The sequence below is a fragment of the Hesperophylax consimilis genome, chromosome 30 (assembly GCF_061612785.1).
Source record: "Hesperophylax consimilis isolate HC1 chromosome 30, BYU_Hcon_1.0, whole genome shotgun sequence".
Lineage (NCBI taxonomy): Eukaryota > Metazoa > Arthropoda > Insecta > Trichoptera > Limnephilidae > Hesperophylax > Hesperophylax consimilis.
The window spans coordinates 15,905,139-15,922,943 of NC_142865.1; the positions used below are offsets into that span (position 1 = coordinate 15,905,139).

Sequence of the window (17,805 nt, forward strand, 5' to 3'; positions counted from 1 at the left end):
GGGTATTGGGGAGGGGAGGGAGATGGGGAAGAGGAAGGTGGGGAAGTACCTGGCTATTCAGATCTGGTCACCAAACACTTATCTTATGGGTCAGATCAAGAATAAAAGTAAAAAATGAACTTGAACATTTATTTGTAAACAATATTATTGTAATGTACTTTCATTTAACCTAATCCTACATTGCCTGTTTTATTTTTATTGTATTTGTTTTTTAAAGAGTTAACTTTGTATTGAAAAGAGTTAAAAAGTTGATCTTGTTATAAAATATTGCTATGGTGTATGCATTCAGGGTAAGGAACAAGGTACATTATTTTGTTGGTGCCTTAAGCTTACATTGCAAGCTTACCAGCATGTTGTAAAGGACCGAATAAGTTTGACTTTTTTTATTTGCAAATACAGTATCTAGATTTTAAAAAACTTGGAACAATTCTGTATGATAAAGATTTCTTATTTTAAAAACGTTTCTACACTGTGAAGCACACAAAATACCAGGAGTTTTATTTTTTTAGGTTGTACTATGTTTATTGTAGATAAGAATAAAAAAAAATTACAAAAAGTTTAAAATGGATTTTATTTATTGAAGCAAGTAAAATGCCATGAATTTTATTTTTGTATGTGATTCTATGCTATTTGTAGATATGAATAAAAAAAAAAATTACTTCATTAACACTGTACCTTCCCGAGATATTGCTTTTTTGTAAAGTACCTTTTCCGTCCCAAAAATTACTTAAAAAATTACTTTTGGTAATTTTTTAAAGTCAAGTAGATAAATGTAAAGGGTTTATTTATTTTTTTCTGCAATCAGCATAGTTTTCTTGATAATATTGAAAATTTTCATTGCATTTGCACTATAAATGACAAAGATACAATTTTTTTTCATTGAAGGTACAAGCTCTTCCGGAGTGCTCGGAATATGTAAAAACGCCTATTTTGCCCAAACTTCAACTGCCCATAAAAAAAAACGAGTTGAGGTAGGAAGGTAAAATTTGGTATATTTTCTTATCTATATGGAAGGATTAAAAATTTAAAGTTTCATCAAAATCTGAGATGGTGGGTGACAAATCCAAAATTTTCTGGATGATTTGGTGCGGATTGACCCCTAGACAAGTGCTCACAATAATTCATAGCCCCAAGCCACCTAACCTGCGACTTTTCTACGCAAAGACGCAGGGGTTCTATTCTAAGCACATTATTTATCACCTACTATCTATTATTGTTTTCTTACTTTTATACGCCTCCAGCAATGTGGTAGTCTTGGCGTCCACTTTGGCCACTAATCGCTTGCCGCCGATGTCTCTGTCGTGGAGCAGCCGCACGCATCGCAGCCCCGCTTCCGGGGAGCTGAACTCGCAGAAGCCAAAGGCAGACACCCGCTTCCAGTTGACGACGGGGCCGCAGGCGGTCAGAATGTAGCGTATCATGGCGTCGGGGGCACGCGGGGTTATGTTACCTGAAAATATAATAGAAATTGTAAAAAGACATTGTAATACAAGCATTTGTATAATATGAAAGCGTGTATTACATAGTATGAAATGGCAAAACCATGTTTGATTGTGTAAGAAATGTGAATATCTACAAAGAATGCAAAGCTGATGTAAGCGTAATGAATAAGATTAAGAAAAGACACTGAAAAGAGACAGACGGTTTTGAAATGAACGAAGAAAGGAGTGTAAGGAGAATGTATGGTACAAATGTGAACGGTAGTAGAAGTCGGGGAATCCTGAGGAAGACATGGCACGATCAAGTGAATCAGATATTTGAATCGGCTCATGTCAAGAGTCGGAATAATAAAAGAATATGTTATGAGACGATGTATGATGTGAATGTGGCAATGAGTGTGTGCCAAGACACAGTTGTCTGGCGGTCCATCCACTCTACTTTGAGGAGAAACGTCGTGATGGTTAGTTAGTTAGTTTAACCTGACGTGACTCAAGAAAATATAAGAAATGTATCATAACTTTTTCATTTGTACACTAAGTTTTTCATGAATAATAATCACCCCCAAAGTTGAATGGTATCAATCATCATCACCAAGAGTCAATCTTTACAGAATCCATACTGACCAACAAACACCGTGACGGGAGGTCCCTCGCCCATGTCTTTTTTCTGAGCCCCGCTATTGACGGGGAGAACTGGGGGCAGCGAGGGGGGCGGTAACAGGGGGGCACGGTACACACCGCCCAGCGTCATCATCTGGAAGCAACCAGCAAGCGGCAATTGGTCAGTGTCAACACAATGGACAAGTGGAGGTAGCAGGTTAAGTGGAGAGGTGGTCAGGACAATAGTGTCTTCAATTGGATTAAGAAGAACGAAAGTATTGTAGATAGACATCATTTTGACTTCATATTTTGGCCTTAGCCATCTATCAACTTTAAAAGAACCTAACTGTTTAAGAACAATGTTTAACCCCTAGACCAATTTTCATGACGACAAACACCCGTAGTCTCTTTGGGAGATATTTCTCCCATTCTAATATGGACTCATTTTGTATTACAGTGGGATGACTTAAAACAGTGTTAAAAAGAGAGAACACTACATTTTGTATTTTCATTTAAAATTCTACCATAAACACTACTGAAAATTTTGAAATAATTCTTTGAAACAATATTTAGCATTTTAAAAATATTTGTCGAGGTTTGCAAATTTTTGAACCATTGGTAAGCGAGTTCTGCCGAGTAATTATTATTACTCGCGACAGCTGTTTCGCCTTCTGAAGGCATCATCAAACTGTGGTAAGGCCACTTACAGATAACATATTTACATAAAAGAAAAACTTTGAATTAAAATGGAGTCCTTCAAATTAATCTCGATGATAACAATAAAAAAATCTGTAAGCGACTTTAAAAATGTTAACGTCCAAATTTTTAAAATTTTTTTACGTACAATTTGTAATACCAAAATTTGAAAGAGCAATTTCATCGACTTTCAAACACAATGTGTATTTTATTTTGAAATATGTGCAGAGACAGCGAAATTATTAGCATTTTTACAGTTAGCTTTAAAGAAATACACTGCAAAATATCAGAGGCATGCACTATTACATAAACACATTTCACCGCAATCTACACATCTGATGGTGGACACAGTAATGCTGTCCGAAACGATGGCTAAAGATGGAAGCACAAAAAGACAAATCAATTGCGATAACTATGTTCTCGTATATTTACTCACGGGCATGGGAACCATTGGCGGCGGAATGTAAGGGGCCCTCTGCAAGTGGGGCATCCCAGGGGGCGCTCGCACGGGGAACGACATGTCCTAGGGCTTCTCAGGCACCAACTGCACACAATACATTATTTATTACAATCAAAAGTCGGAAATAACGAAGACTGGGATATAATGAATTTGGAAATAAACCGAAAAATCTCAGAAAGATTTATTTCGTAAACATTTACCTACGACCATGATCATATAAAAGGGATAGTGGATAATAGGGACCATGATCATATAATATACGTCTAAAAGGGATCCAAATGATAATCTAGTCTCCTTCAACGGAAGCAATCTTCCGAACAGGCCTTCCATTGATATGCTTGGTGTAACTACAAGTGACCAGCTCAGGTACGGGGGCTCCATCGAAGCCAGAGTAAATTTGGCCTCTCAGAAGCTGGGCGTACTGTACAGGGCCCGCAGATACTTTAATAGTACACAACTGCTGACCCTGTACAAATCTCAAGTGCGCCCTACTGTCGAATTTGGCAGCCATCTCTGGTCCGGAGCCCCTAAATACCTGAAAAAAACCCTTGACTCTGTGCAGAAACGGGCGGTCCGTTTGATAGATTCCCCAATCTTAACAAACGGACTGCAATCTTTAGAGCACAGGCGTCAGGTAGGTATGCTGTCCTTGTTCTATCGGTATTACAATGGAAGATGCTCTGAGGAACTAGCGTCATTGATCCCTTCGGCACCGGTGCGTAGTCGGGATACACGCCGAACGCGCGCCCAACATTTGTACACGGTTGACATTTGTCACATGAGAACGGGTCGCTTCTACGATTCGTTCTTAAGTTCAACAGCTAGGCTGTGGAACGAACTGCCGGCCTCTGTGTTTCCTCCCTCCTACAACATGGGACTCTTCAAGACCCATGTTCACTCCTTCCTCTCCACAAAAAGACCCTCCACACAGCATCCCCAAAGATGACATAGGCCCTGAGGGAAATTATTTTATTCAGGGCCTCCTGTGTGGAGTTAATATAAAAAATAAATAAAAAATATATATATAAATTATATTATCAGTGTAAGTCCATTACAGAAGATCCATTTGTAAAAATGTTCAGGAGGCATAAAAACTATCTAGGTATAAACGCGCTCTTGCTAGTTTATGTTCTGGGGATGGTTCAATTGCGTTATTGATTTTGACCGAGTACAAGTGTCTATTGGCCAATTTCAAAATGGAAAGCACCAATCAATGCGACTTATGCTGTTCAACTGAAAAAAACGTATTTTGAAATCATTGGATGGTACGCGGTATCGAACTTACCCACGGCCTATCGCACACACATTGTTCATTCCAGAATGCGACAATACCTATTCAAAACAATTGTCTTTTGAACAATCTTTAAATAACGTTGGCGCCAACTCGCCAACAGCGTTCACACGTTGCCAAGATCCTTTGATGTGTTCATGAAAACCGACAATAATCAGGTTGTCCGGCCAACGCGAGCATAGGCCAATATACGCCAAGTGGTCCTGTACACGTCGGGCCAGCCCATTGGTCCTATGAGTTGAGCCAACTTGTACTAGAGGCATAAGAACTTTAACATCAATAACAATGGCCGCCAAGTGAACTTAAATTTTAATTTTAACAAAATATTGTTAAAATGCATTATTTTCCATTTCCGGAAACTGAAATACTTTAATTATTATCTAACTACTACAGATTGTTTTTTTACTTACTGTTTATTGACCTAGGTTTCTTAAAAAGAAACAATGTATTTGGTAACTATGCGAATTGTGTGTTAGTCGTGAGTAAAACTTTACCCAAAAAGCATTATAAACAATCAATATCACAAAACAACTCGTATAAAAAAAACCGTATATTGCAGGAATCGAATCAGGAACCTCTCAGTTCAACGTCAAATGCTTTGGGGCACTACGATATGGAGCTATCGACTGCAATTTAAGCTTTTAAAAATTGTTTTACTTCAGATAAGAACTGCGTCATCCGAATCATTTCGATAAACATTAAATTTACATTGCAAAAACAAAATAGCCATAAAATTTTAAATTATGCTGTGCTTGTAATTCGATTTAGGTTAAATTTTAAATTTGAATCGTAGAATATGTTATCCGATTAATTCGTAAGTTTGGTAATCGGATAATTAAATTAAAATGCTACGCAGATATCAAACTACACGCGTTTAATTCTAACATAAGCTTTAAAATCGTTATCCTCAAAAAATAAATGACAGTTCTATGAAGTACGTTACATGCACATACAAAATTTTCAATTGAGAATAAACAAATGAGAGTTTTATGTCGGTTAGTATTGCATTCTGTGACATATCAGATAGGATAGCTATTTTATGATTCGAAACTCACCAAAAATAGTAATAATCTTTAGTTGACGCAAAAAATCAAGCACTCAAAAGTAGAGTCTAGTCCGCCATTTTACAGAAGCGAAACCACAGACAAAAATCATATACCAAAAAACAAACCAGCGCGATGGCCACTAGAGATGGGCGATCACATAAATATTCATTGGTCGATATCCCTGTCCCGGCTATAATGAACAGACTCCTGTCACTGGATCCATTGATATTATTATTTCTCTAAATGTTGTTCCTCTATGTAAGCCGAGCTTCTTAAAAACCAGCATTAATAAATCATTTCCTCCATCTTATTATATTAATCTGCCTCACAACGCAGCCCAACCGAGTTGCAACGTAGTTCTGCACGACATAATACAAACGGGGGCGCTCTTGTGAGGTGTCACATAAATAAATTATAAATTTTTCCCTTTTCTCAGAATAATTCTTCAATTTTTTTCTTTGAGGAACCGATTCCAAATGTTCCTGTTTAAAGAACTGATTACACGTCGATCTTTTTTTTTTAATTAACTCCAGACAGGAGGCCCTTTGGGCCTGTGTCATTCCACCAATGTTGTAGGAAGAAAGAAATACAAAGGCCTTCAAATCGTTCCCCAACCCAGCTTTTAAACTCGAGAACGAGTAGTAGAAACTACCTGTTCCATGTGACTAATGTCAATCATGTACAAATAGTTAGTAAATTTGAGTATTTAGCAAACGTCTCGGACACTGACTGTAACGTTGGCCGAAACGATTAAAGAAGGAGGAAGCCCAACACAGCGTGACACCCAAAAATTAATCACGAAATTGTTTTATTAGTCGTGAAAATCTCAAATCTTGACTAGTTAGGCAACCCACAGACGAGATACTTTATAATATTTCATCCGCGGAGAAAGTTGAGGTTGCTGGCAGACGTAACTAAAAAGCCTGTCTAACTCTTTTTTATTTTTTATTTATTCTTAAATATATTTGTATTACAATGGTATAGTATATTGTCCTCCACGCTAGGAGTTCACATGTGTTGTGGAGGACTTTATATACCATAAAGGATTTTTATGCCTGCAACTTTGCAACTATCCCGCAACTTTAGTTGTGGAGATAGTTGCAACAAAGAAGCGCGCACGGGAACATCAATCGTGGCAAAAGCATCAGTGAGATGCTGTTTGTGAGCTGATGATCGTGTGCAATTTAAAAAAATACCTTTAAGTAAGGTAATACAATTCACAAAATTAATTTCAAATATATCAGATTTTTTTTAGTAATAAAGTAATTCTACTTTTTGATAATATCACGGAGGAAAGGATAATAAATTTCCTTAACCAGAAAAATATGAATTCATAACGACCTAATTTACCACATCAGTTCTTTTCAATCTAATATCATGAACGAGATCTCTGGGAAACTGTTCTAACTACTGAGCTAAAGCTATAGCATTAATGCAAGATTTGTGATCTTTGAATAGTTTCAAACGGAATACCTCGACCAAGGTTCGTAGAAAATATATTTAAACATACATATTCTACAAACCTTGACCTCGACAATCACCAATAACCAGGAACGTAGGAACTAGGAATGTCACATTTCTACAAACGTCAAATTTCCACAAACATCTTTCTATGGACATATACTTCACGTGTTTGAAATTTGAAAATGTCACTTGGCGCTGGCAAGTGAAATATATTTACTTTTTAGCTTTAAAATCTTAAAAATCCACTGGTTTTCTATTAAAAAAGCTTACGTTGTATCATTTTAAATTCAATTCAAGTTTTTCTTCGCAAATCAAGTTGCATATTACAATTTTAACACGATAAATCAAAACATAACCTCTTATTTTGAATCATGTTTTGATTTTTTTAAACGTTTTTTCTTGCAGAATTAAAGCGCCGGCTGGACGTAGCGGACCAGCCGCTATCAAAGCGGCTCCGTTTGGCCGAAAATGTTTTATCTTCGCCGTTTTTTCCCGCCCTAAACAGGGAGGAAATAATTCTGAGCTGGATGTGCTCCAATTTGGATATTTTAAAGGAGAAGCAAGAGAGACTTAGCTGGCTCTCATCGCTGAAAAGCTGCCTGAGCAGATCAATCAACTATAAGAACTTCACTACTGCTTTTAAAAGCAAGCTAATACAGGTATTTTACATGACTTGACTCAATTTACACCAACACAACAAATTTTGCATTTATTTTTAAAATATGACTACCGCACAGTATCTCATTTGTTACAGTTAAAGTCGGTAAGTATTTCAGGCAAAGGTTACGAATTCCGCTTCACGGTAAATATGGAATGTTTACTTTGAATTAATACTTGAATTTAGTTATATTATTACTAAAAGTTACTATAAATGTTGGGGAACCTTTAATAACGCCTGCTCGCGTCCCCTTTAGAGTTATATCCCAGTTTTCAAGTAGTTTGTGGGCTACGCTAGGTTTGTGTAGACTGGTTTGTGATTTAATTCTAATTCGATATTATGAATATAGTCCAACTCTTGATATGAATATAACGGCGCCGCATACTAATTGACATATCGCGTAAGTGACTTAATAAACGAAATTAAAATTAAAAGTGCGTATTTTTCCGTCTCCCCCGACATAATAAATCATGTTTTGAATTAATAAAGCTAAATCCGTTCAAAATTTACCTTATAAGACGATCATTTCGCCGCCATTTTGGACTTTTTTTGGATGGAGTGACACTTGCAAGAGTTTCGTTTCAATCTAAATTACTCAATTAACCCAAACAAAGAAATTATTTTTGTCATTTCAATAGATGTTTCTTGTAGTAATTGTTGAAACAAAGGGTAATTTCCTGATCGAAATTACCTAAAAGTGTGGCGGTTAGGGAAATAAATACTCTAAAGTCAAGCAGTTTACCGATTCTGAATGTCAGTCCCTTAGCAGGACAATACTACAGGTGAATAACACTGTTAACATTTCCAATCTAACCCTATTTCCCATCTCTATCCTTTCCTTTGACTTCTTTCAGTCTCACAACATTCTGCAAGTCATAAATCTATAATCCCACTAGCTCCGTGCACTTGTAACTATTGTACCGTAGTCACATAAATAAAATAAACTTGTTCAGGCTTCCAATTGGTAGGACCAAGAACTCCTTGGACGTTTGGTATCTAATTTCTCGTATTAACAGATTTCCTTTTTTCCAGGTTCTCTCGCAGCTCGTAAAATCACAGAATGACAACTCAAAGAACCAAAAAGACACAGCAAATGAAGAAAACATACTTATTTTGGAAAGTTGTCTGAGCATTATCGAAAACCAGACAATAAGCTCGCACTTCCAACACTTTCTCGATGAATATTTCTCATTCCTGAAGCTAATACTACAGAATATACTTCATAAAGTTCAGAGAGACGATCAAACCTATGAAGCGTTTGCAAAACAAGCCCTGACTGATTTGTCTAATTTTACAAAGAATTTCGGCAAAAAACAAGTTTTAGTTGAGTCATTCGTAGATAATGGTATGCTACGCATTGTTTTGGAGTTCACGTATTCTGCCAAGTTTTCATACAAGGCTTTGAATTTATGCCAAACGATTCTTTTTCCTTTATCTTCGTTGCAAATCTATCGGAGTTATCTATCCGTCCTTATAAAAGGGACAAGCATACTGACATTGATCGAAGAAAAGGGTGAACCTTTGAGAACAGTTATGAAGGTATTAGATATTTTGTTAAAATATTCAACAAATGACGATAAGGGGTACTTGCTCAATTTTGTCAAGTTATTTTTATATTGTTCGAAAACGGACGAATCTCTTATTTTTTTGTTCAACATTGTGCTAATGCGTTGCTTGGGAATTAAGCAAGAATATATTCAAACGCAAGGCACAATTCCAAAGATCGATTTGGACGAAAACTCTGTTAAACAAATCTATCTACAAAACGTCAAATATCTCGCTGAATACAATGTGAATTTGAATATCACGTATTCCGATGTTACGAATGATGCGCCAAAATCAGAATCAAAGCGTAACTTCGTGGCGTTTCTACAAAGCGCCACATTGAATCTTCTCTTGACAGATTCATCGCTTAATGCGAGTTCGCTCATGATAATAAAGTCTGTCATCGCTCTGGATCCTGCGATCTTCGAACCTAACATATCTAAAATCTTGCCGACGATCATGGTGCAGAAAAAAATCAATCATGAAGATTGCGATATGATAACGCTATATAGTTCTGTCATGAAAAAGATTTTGGAAATTCAATTCAAATTGAGTAGGGGACCGGATTTCTTACCAAAACTTTTGCCATCGTTGAAACTGAAACTTGAAAGCATAGATGATGAGCAGAGGAAAATAATTTTAAAAGAAAGGAATCTAGTAGAATCTGGAGCAGACGCTGCTAAATTCAGCAAGAAGATTGTAACTTTTGAAGATGTCTTTCCGGAAGACATTTGCAATGGTTTTGGGAAGTTGGGATCAGAACTTATGTCTTGGCAGAACATAGACTTGTTTAATATGCTCAGTAAGCAATTAGACAGCTATTGCATTGTTCATTTGAACTGTGAGGATGTTGGTAAGTGAATTGTTTTTATTTTTTATAAGCTACTGACTGACGTGTACCCGGCGTTGATGGGGGTTATCCTTAGGAGATAGACTTATATCACTGCAGACTTTTCTGTAGGCCTTTTCAATATATACAATTCCGTAGTACATTATTTTGATGTATCTCATAACGTTTAGCCAGCGTTAGCGATGGAAGTGCTCGAAAATATTTTTTTTCGACTTGATTACAAAACATTGACTTTTCTCTTTCTATAAATATAATTTACATGTATTATATTATATATTATTATGTAATGAGCAGGCAGCATTCTGCTGATGCGCTCATATCTGATTTCACAACAAGTTTGACAGTAATTGAGTTGTTTTATGTTTAAACTAAGTCCTTTCTTCTCTCCAAATGTGAATCCAATAGAGCTTTGAATTGATTTATATTTGTTGCATCGATAACATGTTGTGGGAGTTTGTTCCAAGCATCCACTACTCTATTTGCAAGGAAGTGTTTTCTAGGATTAGATGCAAAAGGTGTCCACGGAGATTTATATTTTTATTAGTAGTGAAGATTTCTTGGATGCTAGGGCAACTGTAATGTCCAGATAAAGTCTCGATCAAGTCACCCCTTTCTCTTCTTTCTTGTAAGGTTGGTAATCTTAGTTCCTTGAGTCTATCTTCGTATCGTAGATCTTTCAGAGCTCTTGGTATTTTGTCTCTGTACTCTCTCTAACAGATTTATATCCTTTGCGAAGTAAGGACTCCATATTTGGAAAGCATATTCCAGGAGAGGTCGCACATATGTTTTATATATTTTTAACATCATGTCCGGTGTTAGGTATATATAAACCTTTGGAAAAAAATCTCTAAATGATAGTGAAAATCCTATAAAATCTGTTGCGTGTTTTAGAAGAACTAAATGCACAGACAGATGTAGATAGCAAGCTCATTTTATACTATTTAGAGATAAAACCTGACCTACATGTTTATAAATTATGCTGCACAATCAATTTTATGCAAAAAATAATATGTATGGAAAATTAACAATTAAAAACATTATAAATACTTCTTGCTTACAATGTAATTTTCGAGCTATGTCTTGAGATGTAAGCATTAATTACGCTGTGCAAAAGATTCCACTTTAAAAATTCTAAAAAATTTCTTATGGAATCATTTTATTTTAAAGAGCGCCCATTTGAATGCATTTATGCTCTGATATGTGTTCAAATTGGTTGTAAATAGTTTAGAATACCCGCCCGCAGTCCCCACTTACCCCGAAACAGCCCTACAACACACAATGCACAACTACACGAACAAGATTTTCTTTACAATGATTGTACTGTTATCGTATTTTTGTTTTTCAAAAAGCTCTATATTAGCTATAGGTAACCTGATCAAGGTAGAAAATATATTTTTTTTTTACATTGGAAAATAATTTAATTCAGGGCCCATGTCATCTTTGGGAATGCTGTGTTTAGTGTCTTTATGTAAAGGAATGAGAGGAAGGTATGAGGAAAGGGTAGGAGTGACCTATGAATCCATCCCTCCCATTGTGTGGTCCTAGGCGTTGGGTCAAGAGTCCAGCATCTCCTGATCTGGCCCGCCGCGCAGCTGGTAGACGCATCCTCGATCAAACCTGCAAAAAACACTACATGAACCCGGGCATCTCTGCTAAGTCACCGGGCGTAGTTTGACCTTTGGGGTGACTTACGGCAGAGGTGTTTGTTATCCAATGAATGATTCCCTTGGCGCAGGTTGACTGTTGACACAGGAGGAGGGAGAAATGTTCTGTTCGACTGTTTACAAAATGTTACAACACAATATAAAAATATTCTTATGCCTTTTTGTTTTCCTTCTATTTCAGCTCCTTCTGCCATAACTCTCGGTGAACTGCTGTGCGCATGCTTCTGTGCATTCCTTCGGCACATAAAGATGGCTGACCAAGCCATCCCGCAGAATGTTGTGAAAAAATTCACAGATGCGTATGAAACGTTCGGAAAGGACATTCTTGCCAAGTTCGGAGCTGCGATGCTTAAATTCCCAGGGGTAAGATTCAAATTGATTTATTTTAATACTACACTAGAGTCTCAATTACTTCCAACTGACTGGGAGTCAGTTGGACAATGACATGGCACAATCAGGCAAATTAAATATTTAAGTCGCTCCTTGTCAAGGGTCCGTATAACAGAAGAACATGTATGTGAATGAAGCAAAGAGTGTGTGCGTGACAGTCCATCCTCTTGCAGAACTTACCCCTGCATAGAAATACCGGTTAGTAGCCGAGTTGATCAATGCGTCGGGTTTCCACTCATGCGTCGTGGGTTCAATCATTTGCTAGCTAAGTCCTCCATCATTGTACAAGCAACATTTTACCACTATAATTGTTTACTATCCCGTTTTAACTTGACCTTTTAGCATTTCATCTGAAGGTCCTTGTAAAATAATAATATTTGGATGATTTGAATAGCGCCGTTTTTGCACAAAATCACCTCAAGGGCGCTGTACAAATATACAATTATCTATGTTATTACTAACTCTAGTCATTATTTTTGACAGCAATTTGAAGTGGAAACAACATATAACCACTACAGCAAACAAACTTAGAAAATTCATTTACCTTTTTAGACAAACTCGCAACTTTCTCAACCTAAGCCAGCTCAAAACAATCTACTATGCACTTTGTCAATCTTTAATAGAGTATGGTATCATAGCATGGGGAGGAGCAAACGCTGCCGCCATTGATGCAATATCTAAAGCTCAGAAACTTATAATAAAGATTATCTTCAAACTACCAATCACAAGCAGCTCGGATGAAATCTTTGGGAAAATCTGTGTTATGGACATTAGGCAACTTTATGCCAAAAACATACTAGCATACCTCTTCAAACACAAAACTACTTTTGACAATGTCCAAACTGCTCGTGATACTAGAACCAAAGGACATAATCTCTTACAAATCCCTTTCGCTAAAACAACTTTTGGCCAGAGAAATTTTAGATATTTTGCAACAAGGCTATATAATGCTCTCCCACTAGCCATTAGGCTGAACAAATTTTTTTCGAAATATAAAACAGACATCAAGTCTTCGATCATCAGCCAAGACAGATCCAAGATCTAAAATTTTATAAAAATCCCCTTATAAGTATGTACTAGATGCTGATTAACCAATTTTTTTTTTTTAAACTTCCGATTTAGTTGTCCGGGTTAAATCTTCCCCAAAGGAAAAACTTAACCCTTCCACTCACTTTTCCACAAATGATCATCTAGTCAATCAACATTATGTAAGTGCATTATATAAGCAAAATAAATACAAAACAATACAAGAACAACAACACGTCAACTCATCAGAGATCAAATGGGAAAAAAAAAATTCACCGTCTCCAGATATTTTCATATCAGAGGGTTCGGCTCGGTAGTACTTCTAACAGGGCCTATAAATCCTACTGATCCCTCAACATAAATATTTAAAAAATCTTTCGTTATCCTACATGTATTCAAAATGACCGACTTTTGCATCTTTATATATAAATTTTTTGATAGATCTAATACGCCTAAATTTTTAATGAGAGAGCTAGGTATAATGCCAGTAGCCGAAATAACGAATGGTAATATTTTTATAGTCTGAGAATGCCAAATTCTTTTTATTTCGTTTCCTAAATCTGTGTATTTTCTAATTTTTTCATTAACAGATTTTTGAATGTTACAGGAATTTGGAATAGCGACATCAATGATATAAGTTATTTTTTTAATTTTGTCATGTAAAACTATATCGGGTCTATTATGACTAATCGCTCGGTCTGTTAGTATAGTTTTATCATAATATATTTTATAAAATTCGTTTTCTAAAAATGAATTTGGTTCGTATTCATAGTATGGTACTATATTACGGCAGTCAATCAAGTTATGTTTAATTACCAAATTTTGGTGAATTATTTTTAAAACTTGATTGTGCCTAAATGTATACTCGGACGGTGCTAATATAGAACATCCAGATATAATATGTTCTATAGTTTCCGGAAAAGCCAAACATTTTCTACACAAATCATCAATTTGATTTGTATCTTTGATTATATGCTTTCTATAATTTTTAGTATTAATGACTCTATCCTGAATGGCAAGCATAAATCCTTCTATTTCTGCGCTCAACTCTCCAATACTCAACCATTTGTTTGACGAAATTTTGTCAACATACGTTTGGTTGAGATAATTGAAGTGTTTTGCGTGTAAAATTTTATTTGACCAGGAATCTAATAATTCCTGGTTGGGATTTATAAAAATGTTGGCATTCTCATCGTATAAATTTAAAGGTGTAATATTTCTATCTGCCTTGCAAATTATTTTGTGCATTTCTGAGCTATGAGCTTTCCTATGGAAAAAAGTTCTTAGCATTTCTACCTGATTATGTTTCAAAGAAGTTATTTTGACTATACCTCTACCTCCTAAATTTCTAGGTAAATTAACTCGTTCTATAGCTGAATTTGGATGATGGCAATTAAACTTTGTTAGCGTAGTTCTAATTAATCTTTCTAAGTTATCTAAATCTGTATCAGACCATTTAATTATGCCAAATGAGTACGTTAATAGAGGTATTGCCCAAGTATTTATTGCTTTTACTAAATTTTTAGCAGATAGATTGCATTTTAAAATTTTCCTGATCCTATTGTGAAATTTAATCCTAATATCATTTTTAATACTACTATGGTCTAATCTATTTGATTGTGGGTATCCTAAATACTTATAAACCTCATCCCTTTTCATACTAGTAATTTTGAAATTTCTAAATATACTCTCGTCCCCATCTACAATTTTGCCTTTCTCTATATGGATCGTTCTACATTTATCTAAACCAAAAGTCATTTTGATATCATCTGAAAAGTTTTTAACTACCTCGATCATTTTCTCTAAATTTTGTTCAGAATTCGAAAATAATTTTATGTCATCCATATATAATAAATGCGAAATTGTACTACTCTCCCTTGTATTACCCTTAACTTTTATTCCAAACTTGCTTTTAATTAACATTTTAGATAGAGGATTCAATGCTAAACAAAACCAAAGAGGACTCAATGAGTCTCCTTGAAAAATTCCTCTTTTAATTGAAATGCCCGGTATTACTATTTTCTTACCTTTTAAATTGATAAGTAAATTGGTATTCCAAAAGGACATAATATTTTCCAAAAAGCTAATAATAATGGGGTTAATTTTATATATATTTAATACTTTGATCAGCCACGAGTGCGGGACACTATCGAAAGCCTTTTGGTAGTCTATATAGCAAGTATGTAAATTACGTTTTCGAGTTTGAATCTGTTTTAGAATTACAGAATCAATAACTAATTGTTCTTTACATCCCATATGTTTTCTGCGACAACCTTTTTGTTGTTCAGATAAAATATTTTTTTCATCTAAATGAGTATATATTAAATCTGTTAAACAAGAGGTCAAAATTTTGTATATTGTCGGTAAACATGTAATGGGTCTGTACTGAGAGGGATTATTAATATTTTCGCTTTTGGGTAACATATAAGTAATGCCCTTAGTTAGAAAATTTGGAAAATTTTGTGGTTGACTGACAAATTTTGAAAGATTTTTTGCCAAAAGAGGATGTAAAGTAGTCAGACGTTTGTACCAAAAATTATGTATCCAATCGCAACCCGTGGCTTTCCAATTATGAGTATTTTATCTATTTATTATTATTATTTATTATTTTTTATCATTTTCACATTGTCATTTAATGTTATGAAATATTATATGTATCAAATAATATGTAAACATTAATTTATGTATTCAATACCTCTGTCTCGTCACAGGTTTATCCTAGTGAGAAAGACATCGAAAAAACCTGTAAAAAAAACTTTATATTGTTAATAAAAAATTTTTTTAAAAAAGTCAAAATTTATCAATTAATGTCTAACAGATTGCATCCACCGGTTCGTCGATCACTAATACAAAGCTATATGTACAGTGGATTTGATTGATGAATGTGATGCTAATATTCCTATTTATTATTCCTATTAATTTATATTTTGTACAGACAGATAATATACAATACCAAATTTACCTGGTGGGTAACACTGACGAAATTTTCAACAATCTTAACAACTTGTCGATTAACCACTCAGAACATTAGAACGTCAAAAGACGTAAATATGATAATAGCGGTCAAGACATTAGAACGTCTTTTCACGTAAACGCGTGAGATTTTACAAAAATCGATTTATTTCCATCACTAGTATACGGATTGCCATGATTTAAAAAACAGAGTATCGATAATGAATAACGCTACGCGTCTGTATTCAAGAATATCTATGGAACGTAGAGTTGCATTATCTAAGCCGATTGAATCTGTCATCTTGTTCGTTCATAATTTATTGCGTTTCTAAATAATTTATTAAAAATATTTGAGTTTGAACGGTTAATATTTTGAGGTGACTAATAGTTTTAAATTATATTTCTTCAATATATAAAGTGTTATTTCTTTATGATACTCAGAAAAAAGGACATTTTTCAAAGCTTTGAAATAATTGTAAGCGATTTTTACATATTTTTGACGTTTTCATAAAATATATATTTAGAAACGCAAATATTTACGTATTAAAACACAATGCGATAGTGGATTTCATAATCTTTCCAAAACATTTTTTAGAATGAGGCTACGTTTCCCAAAACGTGAGTTATGAAGCTTTTAGCAAAACTCGTAAATAACACAAAAATTATCACGTTTTGACAGTTCTCAAAGGAACACATAGTAGATAAAAGTCTTTGTCTGAGAGGTTAATCAACTCTATTCTGAAACAACACTTCTTTACATTCATAAATACAAAATACAAGAAATAACAAGTAATACATATTAGAAACTAGATCTCTCAGGGTCAAAAACATATCCAAAGAGGAAATACAAATACAACATTTGGGCAAAAAAACTACCTTAGAATTAAAAAATTGGAAACATACTCTTTTGGACACAAGGTCTACTGTTCACAGAACTATACAAATACTACAGGGTTTTCCAATAAGAGGTGTTATTTTGAATAGCTCTCTATTTCGTTAGATGTTACTTTTGAAGCTGTCATTTTTTGACATTTGACAAGTAGAAACTGCGCCATTAATAAAAATGGAACGATACACCCTTCAACAACGCATTGAAATTATTAAAATTCACTTGAGTGAATCAAATGCAAATCATCTTGAGTGATGAGGCCCATTTCCACCTCGGTGGCTTCGTCAACAAGCAAAATTGTCGTATCTGGGGCTCGGAAAACCCAAGAGTTATTGTTGAAAAGCCTCTCTATCCTCAACGTGTGACTGTTTTAGTGCGGTTTATGGTCCGGCGGAGTCATTGGACCTTACTTTTTCGAAAATGAGGCTGGAGCAACAGTTACGGTGAATGGATTGCACCATCGAAAGATGATTAATGATTTTTTATGGCCGGAATTGGATGGTATTGATCTGGACAACGATTACTTTCAACAAGAAGGCGCCACGTGCCACACAAGCAACAAAACCATTGATCTTTTACGGTTGAATATCAAAATAACACCTCTTATTGGAAAACTGTAGTTTAGTGCAAATTTATAATCCAATGTCTAGAAAATTAAATTTTAAATTAAATTTTCTTAATTTTTTTAATCTTAAATTTTCCCCAACTGCCACCTATAACCAGAAATAATGCTCCTCCAGGACCTGCCAGACCTTTGGTAATAATTCACCAGTCAACAGACAATTCCGAGTCGACCCTAAAATCGCTGAAAAATGCTATCAATCCCAGTAAACTG

General features: G+C 35.1%; 2 protein-coding genes across 3 annotated transcripts in view; one reads left to right on the top strand and one right to left on the bottom strand.

Moving 5' to 3' along the window:
* The window catches only part of LOC149409684 (RNA-binding protein 25), a 44,203-nt gene extending 38,582 nt beyond the window's left edge, over positions 1–5,621 (bottom strand). For both annotated transcript variants that reach the window (XM_089649664.1, XM_089649665.1), the window contains exons 1-4: positions 5,542–5,621; positions 3,172–3,279; positions 2,064–2,193; positions 1,226–1,450 (exon numbers count right to left, since the gene is read on the bottom strand). In XM_089649664.1, the coding sequence (XP_089505790.1) occupies positions 1,226–1,450; positions 2,064–2,193; positions 3,172–3,255 (439 nt within the window). In that variant the 5' untranslated portion in view covers positions 3,256–3,279; positions 5,542–5,621. The remainder of the gene's footprint in view (positions 1–1,225; positions 1,451–2,063; positions 2,194–3,171; positions 3,280–5,541) is intronic.
* Positions 5,622–7,150: 1,529 nt separating this feature from the next.
* The window catches only part of LOC149409685 (uncharacterized), a 45,782-nt gene continuing 35,127 nt past the window's right edge, over positions 7,151–17,805 (top strand). The window contains exons 1-4 of the mRNA XM_089649550.1: positions 7,151–7,194; positions 7,402–7,655; positions 8,687–10,052; positions 11,895–12,076. Of these exons, the coding sequence (XP_089505676.1) occupies positions 7,179–7,194; positions 7,402–7,655; positions 8,687–10,052; positions 11,895–12,076 (1,818 nt within the window). The 5' untranslated portion in view covers positions 7,151–7,178. The remainder of the gene's footprint in view (positions 7,195–7,401; positions 7,656–8,686; positions 10,053–11,894; positions 12,077–17,805) is intronic.